Genomic DNA, 18,979 nt, shown 5'->3' with positions numbered 1-18,979 from the left:
AACTTTTAAAATATTTCTGAAGTCTTTTGGGTAAGCAACTTATTTGACTTCAACCGTCTTCGCTTTCCGCTGAATGAATTTTGATCTTTTAGATTATTTTTTGATTAACTACAGCAATCGAGCAAGATAATTTAGTGCTTAATATTAACAAAGTGTAAAGTCGACTTAAGATATTACGAGAGAAGTTCACAATTTAATTAGAAATTATAAATACAGTCTGTGTCAGAAGAAAAGAACCGGTTTTTTTCTTGTAACTTCAAAACTATATGTCGTTCTGCTTATTGTTGCATAATAGTCCCACTCAAGGGCTACGACGCCAGTGATAACTCAGGTTAGTGTCGTTCGAAACTTTCCCGTAAACGCAACCAAACAAAAATGAGTGGGAAATACGCGAATCGTTTTGAGGCGGTATTTTTATGCACGCATTCGAAAGGGCCGAAATTATCTTACGCCGCTCCTGCAAAAGTAGTTTAAAAATCAAAAAAGTTTGTTGTGATGTGGAATCAGGAAAGTTTAAGGTGTGCAAAAAAGTTGATGACTTTTCCAAACGCGGCTGAAGAGAGTGACCGCAAAAAGCAGGATAAAGTGATCGTCCAACTTTTTAAGCGGGACCCTTCTTTGTGACTACGCCAAGCACGATTAGCTCTTGCTAAAAAGTAAATAGATGTAAGTATCAACATCATCGAACGACAACTGAAGGAGGTGAATATATCCTACCGTCCCACATCGTCAAAACCACTACTCTCAGAAAAACACATTGAGAAAAAACAAGAAAATGGCGTCACAGTAATGGACTGACCTTCTCAGCCCCAGATGCCAACCCCATTGTAAATGTGTGGGGAATTATGAAAGCGTATCTTTTCGAATATATAGTCCACGATTTAAAGCAGCTCGTGCGTTAGGTTTGCAAAATCTAGTCCTGTTTGTCGACGAGCTACGCAGAAAAGCTGGTTCAAAGCATGAAAAAGATGCCTAAAGATGGCTATACTCGACAACGATGAAGACTACACGGCTTATTGAGTAATTGCGACTTGTAGTTTTGTACATACTTTTATGCAAAAAATAAGTTGAAATATATATCTTTTATATTATGTTTCATGAATAATCGCGGTTCCTCTTTTCTGACACAGACTGTAAATACTTTTATACAATGGCGAACAGAATTGGTTAAATGTTTGCCCCATTCTGTAAAGTCAGTTTTCAAAATATGCTATCAAATTTTCAGGTTAAATGCTTCACTTATTAGGAAGTAGCAGGTGTTAATTAAGTTTAACAAATATTTAAAAATGAAAAAAGATATTAGAAAAACTACAAAAAATTGTATTTAGCCATGCGCTTAGGTCACTAAAATCCGGAAAATTGGTCTGTAAGATATTGAAATAGTATTCTCGTTTCAGTATGCCGAATATTCGTACCAATATACCAATATGACACAGCGTAAAGCAGCCCCACACCATAAGGCTACCACCGCCATGCTTAATGGTTTTTTTTACTTGAAGCTTTTGCAGCTTTTTATGCAGTCGGTGGCAGTAGTATTGCTTCCAATCCGACTGAAAATGATTATTAATAGTCCCATCAGTCGTCAGCACTCCAGCACTCACGTTTTTGTCAGATAATGCTGGCTTTTGTGGCTTGATGGCGGCCTTCAACCTGTGTTTTTTCAGCGCTATGCGTGCTGTTCAATCACTGGCGGGCTTTTTAATATTTTGTGCGGCTTCTTTTGGTGTTTTAGTTACTTAATGACAATCGCTTCATTGTACGCGCATCTCTGTTCAAAAATAGGTTGGGTCGCCTTTTTCTAACCTTTGGATCTTTTTTATTCCGTCGTTTCAGAACATTCGGTACAGTGAGGACAAATTTCCAAGCGTTGTGCTATTCCTTGATATGCCTTAAGTCAAATAGACCAAAGACCAAAAAAGCGTTGCTCACGAATTTGAGCACGTGCAAGGTTGACTTTTATAGTACCTAAATTAAATAAAATCTTTTTTATTTCCAAATACTTCGAAAACTTAAATTAATACGTTAAATAATAAACAAATGAAATATTTAAGCAAAAATTTACTAGCATTATTTTAAAATATGACTACAGCAAACAAAAGTGCATAAATGAGGCAAACATTTAGCTCTGCTCTCCACTGTACATGTATGCACATACACACACATATGTAGATAGCTATATAACACAATAGAAATCTATGATATTATACAATATAATTACAGTCCAATCGTGATAGTCCGACACATACGGGTCCGACTCGTTGTCGGATTATCAAATATTCCGGACTACCGAAGGTTCCATTTAATGACACGAAAAGACAGAAAAAAATCACATCAACACCGTCAGAAATCGCGAGAGAACTGGCGTCGTTCAAATTTAATGACAAATTCGTTGTGACCGGGAAACAAAACACAATCCCCCTCTGCTGCTATGCTACGACTGATCAAAATAAAATAATGCCAATTGCATCCATAGACGTTATGAGGTTGTCGGATTACCGAACGTGTCGGATTAAGAAATGTCGGACTATCACGATTGTACTGTATTATGAATACTCTGAAAATAATTTGTACACATTGGAAATTATTTCGACTGGTTCTCATCGACACAACGATTAATAGATGATTGCAAAGCAATGCAGATAGTGCAAAATCTGTAAATAAAAGCGGTATTTGAATGCATTATTAGAAAAAGTTTACTCATATACATTACTTGATTAGGTTTTTTACTACTCACCAGCATAATTTCTTACACTTAACTTCACGCGGGTATAAATTCGAGCAACCTCAGGTACTCACATAAGTAAGTTTGCACTGCGTAAGGGTAATGTTAATAGATTAAATTTTTTGAAATGTGGCATACTTGGAGTGACATGCGTTTTCTTCGCAAAAACCGATATTCCATTTGCCTGCATCGATTGTTGTGATCGCATTTATTTTCTGTTAAAGTATTTCGCGTGCATTGGTATCAGTCGAATTTCAGGCGTTACATAAGTAAATTTCCCAACGGAAAATATTACTGGTGCGTCTTCTTCTATAAATTTGGTTGTAACATACAATTGTGATACAAAATGTATTATGAACAAGACAACAATTTTTTGAAGTTTTAGCTGTTGGTAAGTTTAAATGGTCACTAAAAAACATTCACAACCACTACATTTCTACCTCTTTAGATTCCCATCTAGTAAGATTTCAGCAACAAACCGTAGTGGAACGTAAAATTGTAATACAGATTTATAAAAACAGCGATTCCAATTGCTAATATTTTTAAGAAACCGCATACGGCATTTAAAAAAGTCATAAGCGCGTTCTAGAATAATAAGCGGACAAACCTTGTAAAACGACCAGCCAGACCACGAGTAGCAACGAAATGAGTTGTGGAAATAATTAAAGCAATTTCAAACTCAAATATAATACATTATTGTCATTTCCGAAAATTCGTACGCAATTGCAAAGCGTAGATCACGAGGCTCCTTCAACTCAAACTATTCGCAGAAGATTGCATGGAGCTAGCAAGCATGGACGCGGTATAAGAAAACTTCCATATACATACATATATCGCTTTTCCTAGGTAGAGTCCACTTTTCGTCTCAAGAGTTTACAGACTTCAATCAACTCTATTTAAGCAGTAATTTATACAAAGCTCGCTATATCCTGATGGCACCTTCGATTCGGCACTTCTCTGCTCGCAATGTTTGGGCTCTGCTCGCTTGACGAAAATGCAACATTGAAGGTAAAAACAAAGTTATTGATTAAGATTCGCCCCTAACGAGTTGGTACAGCTCACTATTTTCAATTCTACCATCTCGCTTTTCACAGTAGTTTCATTAGACTGTGTTCAGATACGGCAACTTTTGTTGTGACAGCTTGTTACTTTTGGTAGAGAGGTCGACGGGGAAGGGATAAGGCACCGAGTTGCTCATGCTCGGGGAATATGCTAGTGGTTGGCGAATCGAAGGCGCCTTAAACTAATTTTTCCACATTTGCAATTAATATTTTCTGCACTGTTAAATAAATTATACACCATTTACTCTTTATTTTTATATTTTTGTATACAATACTATTTCTTTTTAATTTCTTTCAGTTTATTTCATTTAATAAATGTTATTGCATTTCATTTCATTTGATTTGACTTAGTTAAGTATAACTTCATTTATCTATAACCACTAGCCTAATAATAAAAATTCTCATTTAATTATTTGGAAACTCTTTTGGATTAAGAGCTATGTATTGCTTATAGAGCCGCTGTTTGCAGAAGTAATAAAAATCATATTCATTCGTAAAATTTCTGCGTATCATTTCCTTCACTTCTTCTGCCACATGTGGCTTCCGATTGTTTCGATTTCGATTTGAAATTTCGGTCTTATGCTCTAGAAACGCAAAAAAATATACGATACAAAATATATAGAATTTTATATAGGAACGCTTAAACTTACTATAATACTCGCGAGCTGCTCCACGAAAATATCGTGGTATATAATTTTCCAAAACCGTCAATGTGATATTTGTTTCTTCCCAAGTGCCCACCACAGCAAATTCTTTTTCCACATGATGCTTAGCCAACTGTACAGCGTATGGGGAATCGAAAGGGCTGCAGAATAATTTACGTGCACAATATACCCATATACGGATGTACAAATGGATGCACAAAATGTTTACTTTATAACTGATTTTAAATAATAAATAGATATACAGTAAGAACTCGGTAATTCGCGATCGTGCACCTGACAGATCGGGCAAAAATTTAAATACTTCCATATTCCACTTGGAACATATACCAGGGTTGTCTTTTATATTGTGCACCTTTCAGGTACTACGTGTCGTGAGTTATAAATCGTTATTTTTATCAAAAAGTTTTGCATTTTTGTACTTTAAACTTACATATAACGTTTTCACTTACGAACTTTATTTGTTCTTTTTTCAGTGAGTTGAGAAATTCATCTCGCCCGAATAAACGAATTAACTCGTAAAAATTTTCGAACAATGATTTATTATGATTTTCGACGTAGGTTATGAAGTTAGTTGAATACTTCAACATACTTCGAATTTCGGCGAAAAATGGCTGTTGTACCCGAAACAAACGATTCTGTGCGTCATTCGGTAACGTAGGATCGGCATACGACACATCGCGAGGTAGAGGCATACTTGGGCATTAGTGTACGCAACATATGTACATACATTCAATATTGCATGAACATTTAGTTTTTCAAAAGATTTGTTTCCGCTGGATAGCATATAATTTGAAGGATTCCACTTTTTGGGTATTTGGCCGAGATCTTCCTCCTATTTGTGGTGTGCGCCTTGATTTTGTTCTGTTTTAAGCCGACTCCAAATGGCAGATATTTTTAAAGAGGATCTTTTTCATGACAGAAATACATTCGGAAGTTTGTCATTGCCTGTCGAGAGGCAAGCTCTCTCTCTCCTTTTTCTCCACGTTATATCTTTTTTCTCTCTCGCGGAACGGAAATGCCGAAAACGTTGCATGACCTTAAAATTTTACTCTCCATTCTCGCTCGTCCATCGACGCCTAAGAAGTTTCACTTCAAAAACTTTTTCTGTTATTTGGTGTTCCATGCACAGAGATTCGACCCTGTGCACTTCCAAATGATAGTCACGCACCAACCTATTCGACGATGACAATGGGGAGAAATCTAGAGAAACTAAAAACAGTCAATTCTGAGTGGTGCACAACCAGGTTTGCCAGGAGTTTTCCGGAGAATTAACGAAAACCAACCACCGGGCTCTCACGTATCAGTTCACACAAACAAATTTTTGAGCACTCAAAAGATCGAATTAATTGACCTTCGATCTTAAAGCCCTGATTTGGCATCTAATGATTTCTTTTTGTTCTCGAACATCTAAACTAAAATGCGCGTTCAACATTTTTTAACGCCTAAAGAAGCTGTTGAAGCCTTTAAATATCTCATTTTCGAGGTATCCACTTCTGGCAAAAGTGCTTTGGAAATTGGCTTAAGCGAATGCAGAAGTATATGAATTTTAAAGTAAAATATTTTGAAAAACAATAAACTCGTTTTATTATTATTTTACTGTTTTCATTGGGCGCAAAATATAAAAGGCAACCCTCGCATAAGTCGATGAATGGAAACGATCAATAACATCAGTCTTCAGAGGCCACTTCAGAATAAAAATACGAGTTCAAGAACGTTGAAAAAATCAACAAATACGCTTATAAAAAAATACATCATCACAGTCTGTCATTACCACGTACTTATTGTATTTTTTATTTTTTTCAATACTTACAGGCAATCCGTACTATGTCCACAGAAGAACAACGACTGACGTTTGAAATTCGGAATAGGGTCCATAAAACTATACGGAACAAATTGGCATTCAGGATCGCCACTAAGTACACATTCGTTGAAGTCCTTTGTATACCATGAAACCGGTTGTAGCTCTAAGTTTGGGGAATTTTGAAACATATTGGCATTCTTATAGGAATTTCTTATATAGAAAAACCAACTGATCACCCGCTCTACTGGATCTCGTACTAAATTTACGTAGATGGGTTTCGGTAATCCATAGTCATGAAAGTCAATCCAACTGATGTGTTCCACGTAAACAGAATATGCACCCAAACGAAAAATATAGTCGGCGATTCTTCTTTGTTCTCTTGGTTCCAAAATACGCTTAGCTGGTTTTGCTACACCGAGGTGATCGAAATTAAATTGATTTGTGGTGTTCAATATTTCCAATAATTCAATCATAGATTCGCTGCCCACTTTTGCACACCGATTGAAAAATAGTATATCGATATCTGCATTACGTGTGTTGTTCAAAGACGAAGTACTCAAAGATTTCAGCTAATCTCGTCCAGCAGATTTTTGTACGTATAAAAAGATATATTACTTCATAGGCATACTAGTAATTAAGCAAGCGTACCATTATTACCATACATGTGTACATATATTCATACACAACACAACATATAAATTCTGACTTTAGAATGCAGACACAAAGCAACAATATGGTAATTTAAATATGTCAAACAATAAACACATAAATAATGCAAACAAAAAATATCCTAAACTTCTGTACTGTTGGCCGCATTTAGCCTTCACTGTAAGACAATAAGAATAAAAGTTGTTGTGTGCTTTTGATTGATGATTTAGACGCATAGACACTAAGTTCGAACTGTTATTTAGTTTACGATTGCAAAACTTTATAAATGTTTGCATAAAAGTTTGTATAATATATAAAATATGTGAATATTTTAAAAGGCAATAATATGCTTATGATATGCACTTTATCAAAGGGAAACTAAACAAAACCGGCCAGAATTAATAATCAAGAAAATGTCGCGTCAGGTGTGAGTGTCTTTAGCACTAAGGATGCTTTGATGTGAAAGATGTAGTGATATTTGTAGTCATATTCGAATTTGCATTCGTATTTGCCTTTGACCAGGAGAAACTCAACCGACTCTATCTGAAGCCCGAAGTGCGAGCCTCCCCCTTTTTCATTTCATTCGTATTCATATTCATAATCGTATTTGCATTCGTATTCGTGTCCGCAGAGAAACTTCAGGTTTTGTGGGATAGGAGGCTAATGTTATATATAGTATGTACGTTCATATCCTTAAGGCTTAAATACCTTATCATACGCCGAAATGAGAGAAAAGTGGAATTTTAACCTGCCAAGAAACCAAACTTGATGCCTTTCAGCCGAAAAAAATATGTGAACGTGTGTAAGAGAATATTTATTATAGCTGGTATTTCGTGCTTCGTTTTTAAAAGAGAGTACGTTTTTGCATATTCATTTACAAATTGAATACTACTAGAGTAAGTGTATAATATAATAGAAGTGATCAGAATGTGATTCAAGTCATGTCACATTCAACTCCTTACCTGTACCATATTAGCCTAAAAATGGTAAACTCGGGTTTGTCCAGATTTTGTAATATGGCTTTTTACTCACACCGTACACATCTCTTATTTCACTATATTAATAAAAATAAGCCAGCGCTGATACAAATTTAACTTGAATGTTTGGCCGTAAATGCCAAAATAAAAAACTCCTACTCTGTTTGTCTATTCTAATAAAGAACGCACTTTCATCACATCTCTGCCAGTTCCACCATTTCGTATGTGCCAAGTCTTCAAAATCATTTATTTCTGCTCTTCATTATTTCAGTCTTTGTTTCATTATTTCTAGACTCCTTAGGTAGCTTATTTATCTGCTGTATAGTGGCGATGCTCTTCGTCTTACCAGTAGTGATTGGAGGTGCAGTCCTATTGCCCATAGCTATACATATCTGCAAGATCAGGGCTTCCTTGTTTAAATTGAAAGGCAAGTGTGAAAATTTTCAGCTGTTGTTTCTTCAGACGTTTTTGAGATACCACCAATATTGTGATGGTTGTGTACAACATAAATGTGAACCCACGAGGTAAAAAATTGTGCTATTCAAAAAGTAAAAATATAAAATGTACACTATTTCTATGAATGGAAGGTATACTTCGAAAGTATGTTAAAAATAACATGGCATCCACTCAGATGATACTTCGCAAGTGAAAGCATTTTGCATGTGCCATTCTGCATGTAAAAACCTGCACTACTACTATTAAATAAATAATTAATTGGCATACGCAAAACTAACAGGATTTTTTATTTAACGAAACTTTTTTTATTTTACTCTATTTTTTCTTATTTCGGATCAGAAGGTTCGTTAAGAAAACAGTGGCACTATTTAAACCAAAGCGTCTTTCTCTCCTACACCCAAACCCCTTGTCTTGTCCGGCTTGTCTTGCTTCAAAATTCATTTTCAATTAAAAATATTATATATATTATATAATGCGTTTTCTTTTGTTTATTTGAAACAAATTGTCTCTTTATTTTTATTGAAAAATGTTCTAATTTCAACTAATTTAATTCATTACTGGCCGGCAAATCTTTCAGACTCACGGCGAGATATTGCTTGTAGAGGCGTTGCTTGCAAAAGTAGTAAAAATCATACTCGTGAGTGAAATTTTTTCGTATCATTTCCTTGACATCCGGATCAATTTTTGGCTTCCTCTTATTCTTATTCCGGTTTGTTATTTGGTAATTGTGGACTGCAAATTATTATAATTAGTATAAATGTACGTATACTAAAAATGCATGGTCTTATAATAAACCGATCAGGGCCCTGATTACTTATTTTATTTGGCTGATCAGTCCGTTATCAAGATGCTTATATACGTACTATATGTATATACACTGCGTTAAATACCTATGGCACAGGAACTTATTGACAAGTTTTGACGATTTACCATATTTCTCATTTAATTTTAATAATTTTTTTATAAAAACATATGTATAAATAGTGCATATTTCTACAAAAATCATATAAGTCAAAGTTTCAAACTTTGTACAAATTAAAAGACAAATTCAATAATTTTTTTTTTTCAAAACTTGAAGTATCTGAAGCGAAATTTTCAGAAGAAACTTGAGTACGTAGTTTTATAGCTCAATGAATTTTTATACAATAAGGTGGAAATTTCAATTGCCTCGAAATTGCATTGATTTTTTATCATTCTTTTCCTGGCCGTGTTACGCATTTTCTCCATTTAAAAAGAAGTTGTGCATTGAAATACTCGTATTGATGAACATTTGTCGATTTTTTATAAATATTGTACAAAGTTTGAAACCTTTATTTATCTGATATTAGTTGGAGAATGAACTACACTTTTTTCAAAAAATTTTTGAAAATTAAAAAAAAAATAAAAAAAGGAAAGTAGTCAAAACTGATCAAAATATAGTGGCCATGTTCCTATATTAAGATAATCAACAAGAAACATTATTTTCTTAATGGTACCCCCTAAATCTGTTCTATGGCCAAAAAATTATGCCTAATTAGATACCTAACTTTTAACCGTCAACGCTTTGAAATTTACCATTGAGTTCCCGTATATTGGGTTTCCAAAATGCAATTTTCTGTCAATTTAATATTAAATGTTTACAGATCGATAATTGAAACTAGAGTAAGATAAAGAAGTTATTAATCATTTTATAAGTTTTAAATTTTGTGAATACTTCACGATAGTATTTAAATTAATATACTTTTATTTTATAAAGGCAAAGAGTACTTTTAATAAAGCAAAGCGTACCATTTTTTGCACTTATAAAGCGTTTTTCAACAGGTGCGCTTCAACTTTTTTCCGATAGGGAGGGCGAACGACGCAATATTTTTTATTTTTCGCTTGTCATTTGTAAACTTCATTAGTATACATTTCTTCATGGAACGCTACACACTTGAGTAACGATTGCAAATCGTGCAAATTTTTTATAAAAATAATCGTTCTGTTGCTGCTACTTTAAGAGCATGATTTTCCAAAAAATCATCTTCAGGGATGAAGCTCACTTTTGGCTCAATGGCTTTGTCAACAAGCAAAATATGCGTTACTGGGCAGAAAGCAATCCACACGTGATTCATGAGGCACCGTTGCATCCCGAAAAAATCACTATTTGGTGCGGTTTACATGCCGGCGGCGTAATTGACCCATATTTTTTCGTTGACGAGAACGATCGCCACGTTACTGTGAATGGAAATCGATCCGCGACATGATAAACGATTATTTTTGGCCGCAATTGAATGGTATGGACTTAGACGACATGTGGTTTCAACAGGACGGGGCCACAAGCCACACAGCACACGCTACAATTGATTTGTTGAAGAGTAAGTTCGATGAGCGCATTATTTCCAGAAATGGACCGGTCGAATGGCCGCCGCGCTCGTGTGATTTGACGCCCCTAGACTATTTTCTTTGGAGTTATGTGAAGTCATTGGTCTACAGTAACAAGCCGGCGACGATTTGTGAGCTCAGAGCCAATATTGAACGCGAAATTGCTGGAATTTCGGCGGATTTATGCAAAAGAGTGGTCGAAAATTGGGTTCAACGATTGGACTTCGTGAAACGTGCTCGCGGTGGTCATGCAAAAGATATCGAATTTCATACTTAAATGTATATGTTCAAACTCGATAATAAAAAAAAAATTAGTTAAAAAAATCAAACAGTTTGTGTTTTATTCAAAAAAAAAGTTGAAGCGCTCTTACTGAAAAACGCTTTATGAAGGAAAAATAAAGAGGTAGGATCAGGAAAAAAAATTTTTTTCGCATGTATACATATGTACAAAAAAATAGAACTACATACTATCAAAAAGAACTTTTGCGCCATTGAAGAAACGTGGTATGTACTTCTCAAAAACGGTAAGCGTTATATTTGTATCTTCCCAAGAGCCAACCACTGCATAATCACGTTCAACATGTTCTTTTGCCATTTGAATGGCAGCTGGTGAGTTGAAGGGTCTACGGAGGTTAGAAACAGGTTAATTATAAGGCTAAAGCAAATTCACACTTACTTATAAGTTATATAATTTTTTTTTTTACTCACAAACAATCATCGCTATGACCACAGAAGAATATGGATTGCCTCTTGAAATTGCCTGTATAATCTTGAACTGTATACGGTATATATTGACACTCAGGATCACCACTACGTACGCAATTGTTAAAATCTTTTTTATACCACTCGGCTTTCATTATTGGTTTATCGGGAACTTTGCGATATTCTATTGCGTTCTTATAAGCGCCTCGTACGTAGAAATACCAACTTATGACCCGTTCCACTGGATCACGCACCAGATTTATGTAAATCGGTTTTGGTAAATCAAATTCTTCAAAATCAATCCAATTTACATGCTCTATGTATACCGAACCATCATCAAACTCAGATATGTTTGTAGCTAAACCACGTTGTTCCCATTTCGGGAATTGACGTTTCGTACCCCGTTTTAAGCCTTCTCGCTCCATTTTCAGGTTGTTGAAGTCCTCTAATTTATTGAAAAGCTCAAGAAGCGCTTCACTGCCAACTTTTGCACAACGATTGAAGAAGATAACATCAATCTCGGCTTTTCGTGTATTATTCAAGCGATATGCATTTAAGTTTTTTAACTAAGAAAATAAAAATGTAAAAATTTTGTGAACCCGGATTGGGCAGTGTCACGATTTCGTATAACCATATATCTTTATATGCAGTTATGTTAACGACGCAAAAAGTCTGCATACAGATGTACTTTGATAGTAAAAAAAATAGTGAAAATGGAAGTAGATATAAGGAAGAAAAAAAGAAGAAGAAAAAGAAAAAATCGATAGTATCCCAATCCGCTGTTAAATATTTTGTAAACGTAGAATTTATAATGTATCCCATTAAGACCATTTTGATATTTGGGCAATAAGACAGTTCATGCGAATAACATTGCAAATGCAATGCCAACACTACATTATGAAAATGGCATAACGTTAACTCATTTGCACCTAACTATGACTTGTCATGTTTCTTTGAAAGCTCTATTATAATAAAGATTGTAACGCAATAAACCATAGTAAGCTCTGAACTCAAAAATTCGTAATGCCAAATCGTAAACTTCCCTTCACTTTTTCTAGAGTTTTATACTAGCGGAGAAAATTTATATTTATTTTTTTTTTATTTAAGCTTGATTCAATAATAAAAGGTTTGCTCAGTAAACAGCTTTCTCGTTCCCTCTTGACAAATCGGTTCTCTAAGCAAGGCACTGGGTTGTTAGCTCTAGAAATTTTGGGTAAAAATGGAGGAAAAGTAAAATCTGTAGACAAAACATTTCATGTTCAAAATTGTCTGCTTACGAGCAACAACTCGCTCAAGAGTTTGTATCGGTGACATGTGACATTGTGACATGGCATGCATCCTGACATGCTACTAAAGTCAGGACCTGATGGAGTAATTGAGGCAATCGTAGATCTAAACATTAATGGAGCTTTATTTCTTCTGAAAGAAATTCATGCTTTGCAAGGAGCTTCATGTTTTCCCAAAAGTTACAACAGGGAGAATAATTGGATAGTGTCGACGCGATCGGTAACAATGCAGGTCTCATTACAAGAAAGTCGGAATTGACGGAACTTGTTTCCACTGATCCCACTGGATGAAGTGTCCAGAGGAGGCTTAGCAAAGCGCAGTACCAGTTTTCTGAGTATTTCTAAAACATTTGAGGTAATGTTCAAAAGTTTTAACAGCACAACTATTCGGCATGCGCGGCAAAGCTTATTACGTAACCAGAGCTTGTGAACGCCAGCGCCAACGGCAAGAACAATTTTTCAAAGCAGGTAAGTAGGAATGTATAAGTAGTTAGTAAAGTAAGAATAATCGTGTGTTGGAGATCAAAACTCCAACCTTACGTGGGCAAAGCGTAGTACAATAAGGCGGAAATATTGTGTGTTCAAAGTTTGTTTTTAGTGAATTGAATGTGCATATGATAAATCTATTTCTTCTATGAAATAATTCATTATAACCCTATTTTGTTTGGGTATAGTAACAAAACAGCTTCATATCGGCGCAAGTTCGCTACTTCGCGATCGGTTTTAAATTTAAAAATTAAATCACAAAATATAATCCTGCATTAAGTGAAACATATTTTTTTAATATCAGACTCGGCAATTTCCGGTAATAACTTCTATTTGAACAGTTATTTGCATTCAAATATTAGTTCGAATTTATTTTTTAAGCCGTTCTCAGATGATTTCCAGTAACAAATACTTTTTTGCTACTATTTTTACCAAACAGGACTTAATTTTTTCCACTTTCTTCACATTTTGTAAGGAACTGTCAAAAATGTAGTGTTACAAGTGAGCAAACCCTTAATAATTGAATCATGGAACTTACGTACATACATTTCTTAAATCGCTAAAATTATATATTGTACATACATACAATTACGATAAAAAAGTCCAAATTTGTCACTGCAAAACTTCCAAAACTTTTGGACTAAATTATAAATATGACAGAAAGTTTGCTAGCTGTACAAAAAAAGACTATTGCAACAATAAATACGCACATAAATACACAGTAAAAGTAAATAATGCTAATATAATAATGTTAATATCTGAGCAAAGCGAAATTTTTCTGAGTCTTCTATTAACTGCTATTTAAATTATTGCCTAAAATCGATAGTCCCGTACATTTCGGGAGAATTTTTCCGCTGATTTTAATTTAGCGATGAATTTTCTCCTAAATAACCTTTTATATTATACATATATATAAACATATATATATAATTGGCGCGTACACCCTTTTTGGGTGTTTGGCCGAGCTCCTCCCCACAAATGGAGGAACCTACAGTTTCAAGCCGACTCCGAACGGCAGATATTTTTATGAGGAGCTTTTTCATGGCAGAAATACACTCGGAGGTTTGCCATTGCCTGCCGAGGGGCGACCGCTATTAGCAAAATATTTTTCTTAATTTTGGCGTTTCACCGAGATTCGAACCTACGTTCTCTCTGTGAATTCCGAATGGTAGTCACGCACCAACCCATTCGGCTACAGCGGTCGCCGTATATTAATCAATTTTAATTGAAATCATCCATTTCGATTTCCAAATCTCTCAAATTTATTTCAATAACACTTTACCAACATTTTTCAAATCATCGTAGTACGGTATTTGGTTTGGTAAAATTCTTCGCACACTGAATTCGACCCGGATGATACAATTTTAGTGTCGCACCATAGGGTCACTTACAGACGGCAATCTTATGAGGACTAAGGCGGAACTAGGAGTCCTCACAATATTCTTGGCAATAGCTGCAACGACGAAAAAGAGAAGGAAACTAGCAAGCACTTTCTGTATGACTGCCTTGCACTAAGTAGAAGATGACAACAATTTCAGTAGAATTGAAGATATGGCCCAGATTCATTTACACAGCATACTAGTTTAAAGAGTTTCTGGATCGATGTGGCATCACAAAAAGCAAGTTTACCGTGCAGCCAAAAATTTTCAATAGCTAAATCAATCTAAACTAACTTAATTGAAAACTGACTTTCTTCCCTTTTTTTCAAAAACAAATTGAATTTTTTCGATAGAAGTTTGGGCAATACAGTTGCACAACCATCGTCTTCACCTGATTGAACCTTAACTTACTGAAAATACCACTCTGGGAAGAGATTCGTTATCAATTTTTGAATGAACTGGAGGTCGTTTTAGAAATACAATAGAATTTAACAGCTGTTTTGAAAATTTCAAAAAAAACTTGGCATAAGTACACATTACTGGACGAATTTAGTCTTAGGCGAACCCGCCACTTTAGATGACTACACGCGACAGTCTATCATTTTATGTGATAGACGCACCCAGAAAATCGTTTGAATATTTAACAGCACTGTCAATCTCTGGGCTAATGAACAGTTGATTGACGGGATAGTGGGCAGCCCAAAACCACTGTAAAAACAGTTAATCTTTACGGTAATGCCGAGATATAGATATTTTGCAGGAATTTATATTCAAATGAGAGTGAAAAATAAAAATGAAGAAGCTTAATATTCAAATTAGTGCAAGGTTGACATTTTAGGCCAATAGATTATATTGTAATTCTATATTTTTGGCAAAAAAATGACAAAATCAAAGAATAAGTGGTTTTTAAGGGTGGACAATAAGTTCCCAACTCCCAAGTCAGGAGAAGGATATAATTGAATTCGCATTTTTGTAAGTTATGATATTTAACAAAATTTAAAAAAGTTGTTTTCTAAGCTATACAAATTAAAAGTTGTCTATGTTAATTTGTTTGTTGTTTTTCAAATTGTGTTTGTTACTCAGTTTACCATATGTTATCTGCTAAGGTTTTCGCCTTCGTTATTTTCCCTTTTTAAAGTTTGATTATTTCATTTAAATTGTAGTTTTTTTAATTTTGTGCAGGCAAATATTTCATCTAGTAAAAATTTAATTTGAATTTAATTTGCCATATTTGACTTTAACGCCAACTTATAAGACGACGGTACTGCAAGCCAAGGTAGTAACAGTTTTTTTAAGGATTTTAAAAAGGCTATTACTGACATCTAACTATTAGAATAGTCAATAAGGGGCTAAATTTTATCGCACATCGTTTCATGCTTGCCGAACGTGTTAAATTATTTGAAAATATTATCGAAATTGGGGCTCAATTTTAAATACGCAACGTGAATATATCACCATCGGGCGAGGCCCATTTTCGACTCAGCGGCTATGTCAGCAAGTAAAATTTGCTATTACGATAGCAGAACAAACACAATCCACAAGTGTTCGATCAAGTATCAATGCAATTGAATTTTTGTGGCGGTTTATGGATATCGATAAAGAGCGATGTTAACCAAATTTCTATAGCCTGAACTCGACGAAAACAATATATCCAAGCAGTGGTTTCAACAAGATGATGCTACATGTCATCTACATGAGTTATCTCACGATGAGCGTTCACAAATTCGCCCCCGCGATCAAGCGAATTCACGCCCTTCAATTATTTCTCTTCGTCTGCGTCAATTAGTCTATGCAGGCAAACCAACCACTTTCAATGAGCTTGAGCCCAATATTTGCAACGATATTGTCGGAATAACACCGAATATATAAGGCCGAGTGATCAAACATTGGACTAGCCATGACCGAGTCGGCCAATTTAATGATCTACCCTTATAACTTCATATAATAGCATGAATGTAGCTTCAAAATAGGACCTTCAAAATTTGGACCTTTGCACGTTGGCAACGGCGAGTATCGCAGACGATGGAACGATGAGTTGTATGAGCTATACGACGGCATAGACATTGTGCAGCGAATAAAGATCTAGCGGCTACGCTGGCTGGGTCATATCGTCCGAATGGATACAAACGCTCCGTCTCTGAAAGTATTCGATGCGGTACCAGCCGGTGATAGCCTCCTCTGCGTTGGAAAGATCAGGTGGATAAGGACTTGGCTTCAATTGGTGTGTCCAACTGGCGCCGGTTAGCATGAGAAAGAAACGACCGACGCGCTTTGTTAAACTCGGCTAAAATCGCGTAAGTGGTTATCGCGCCAGTTAAGAAGAAGAGAAACTTCAAAATAAAACCCGAATCAATTTCAAATCGTACACCGTTGTTATTCTATTTAAATTTCTTTACTTAACTTTCTTATCTGGTCATGGTTCTCATCAGTATAAGCAAATTTTTGAAAAAAAAAAAATTGAAAACAAAAACAAACACAATGGAGAACGCACAAAACTAATTTTTTAACGAATTTATGTACAATTATATTAAAAGCGTTTATTAATTTTTTTTACAGCTGTCTTGTGCAGTTTCTGTAAATCTTTATCAAAGGTCATAAGTTCATTCAACTTAACAGCTAAGTATTGCTTGTGTAGGCGTTGCCGGCAAAACTGATAGAACTCAATTTCTCGTGTAAAATTTTTACGCACCATTTCTTTGATATCTTCGGCAATGAGTGGTTTCATAGGATTATAGTTTTTCAGGTCTTTCTGCATGCCCGCTGTAAAGGGATAATATTTAATTAAGGGCCAATTGCATGCAAGGTCAATTCACTCACAGTAATACATATTTTTAGCGCCCCGAAAATAAGATGGTATGTAACTTTCCAAAACGCTCAGCGTCACATTGGTGTCTTCCCATGTACCCACTACGGCATACTCCCGCTCAACATTTTGCATGGCAATTTGCATTGGCAGTTTTGTATTAAACGGCCTGCAAATCGAATAAAAATGAATTTCAAAATTTTATTGTATTTTTTTTTTAGCTTCAATATTATAATCCACATGTTTTATAACTTACATGCATTTACGTTCATTGTGGCCACAGAAGAATAGTATTTGACGGCGATGATCGCCGACTCGCTCTAAACCCGACCCTTCAATGTAAGTGCAGGCTTTATCACCAGTCAATACACATTGATCAAACTCCGTATTAACCCATTGTGGATTTGGCATTTCTCTATTGCTTTTGCGACGATTCGGCACAAATATCCATGGTGATCTGATATAGTAGTACCAACTAATTACCCTCTCTACTGGATCGCGTACCATATTCACATAAATCGGCTTTGGCGTGTCGTATTTTGTAAAATTCAAATAATTTACATGGCTAACAAAGACAGTACCGTCATCAGCATTCGCAATATTTTCAACTAAATCACCCTCTTCATTCTCGTTTAGTATGGGACGTATGCCACCATTCTGGGGGTCAACCTCAACATCGAAATTATGTACTCTTCCCAATTTACGCATTAATTCAATAAATTGAATGCTACCAGTTTTCGGTACACGATTAAATATTAGGATGTCTAATTCGGCTTTTAAGGTATTATTCATTTCGGTTGGATTCAAATTGAAAATCTGTGAAGCAACATTAGAATAAAGTGTTCGCAAAAGTAGTATTTGTTTGAAATTTTCAAAAACCGCCATGAGATGAATGATGAAACAGCATACCAGATACAGTTGAGAATTGTTTAGAATAAATATTAACGAGAGATTAGAAATACAGTAGAATACATTTTAGAGCATAGCATTTTTGGCCTCTACGCCTTTCGAAAAGTTCGATGAAAAATGATGTGGAGTTTTAATTTGACAATGCTTACATATATATATCACAAAGCAACAAATATTTAATAATTTGGCGATCTCATAACAAAAAAGTTTACATTACTTTAATTCTACCACCAATAGTTGAATAGATTGCACTGATTTACAGCAAAATTGAGTACCGGATGCCACTATCCAATTCCTATATAAAAACGCTCGCTGATACCGAATTCATTTTTTATGAACACATCTTTAATATATTCAGGCCAAAAACAAAAGTGGTTCAACTTAATCACTTATATCTTACAAACAGTTAAATAATCTTAATACGATTTAAAGGAGATAAAAGATAGCAGTGTATACATCACTTTTCGATAGATATAGTAGTTTATGAGAAATTGATTAACCGTTTCAGATTTTATTTTTTTATGAAAATATTAAAAAAAATTGGTAATAGTGTAAAAGTTTAAGAAATTAAAATTTAAACTTGTTCCCTCTATGTAAGGCAAATCTTATTGTTTTGCTCTATATAAATAAATGTATGTACATACAAGGTGAAGTCCAAAATAAACAATACTGAGCTAAAATAGAAACGACAGGAGCTTTGTTCTGATAACTTCGAGTTTATTTATTCAAAACAGTTCCCTC

General features: G+C 34.9%; 2 protein-coding genes and 1 pseudogene across 2 annotated transcripts in view; all 3 read right to left on the bottom strand.

Moving 5' to 3' along the window:
• The window catches only part of LOC128862551 (heparan sulfate 2-O-sulfotransferase pipe-like), an 86,523-nt gene that overhangs the window by 3,861 nt on the left and 63,683 nt on the right, over positions 1-18,979 (bottom strand). The window lies entirely within an intron of this gene.
• LOC128860662 (heparan sulfate 2-O-sulfotransferase pipe-like) lies at positions 4,111-6,839 on the bottom strand (annotated as a pseudogene).
• On the bottom strand, positions 8,872-18,121 carry LOC128860661 (uncharacterized). Its single transcript, XM_054098311.1, has 6 exons — positions 17,586-18,121; positions 17,344-17,498; positions 17,081-17,286; positions 11,382-11,941; positions 11,142-11,296; positions 8,872-9,062 (listed from the first exon to the last, which is right to left on the bottom strand). The coding sequence occupies exons 1-6, from the start codon at positions 18,119-18,121 to the stop codon at positions 8,872-8,874; spliced, it is 1,803 nt and encodes a 600-aa protein (XP_053954286.1).

This window comes from Anastrepha ludens, chromosome 4 (assembly GCF_028408465.1).
Source record: "Anastrepha ludens isolate Willacy chromosome 4, idAnaLude1.1, whole genome shotgun sequence".
Lineage (NCBI taxonomy): Eukaryota > Metazoa > Arthropoda > Insecta > Diptera > Tephritidae > Anastrepha > Anastrepha ludens.
This window is presented reverse-complemented; position numbering and strand designations above follow the sequence as displayed.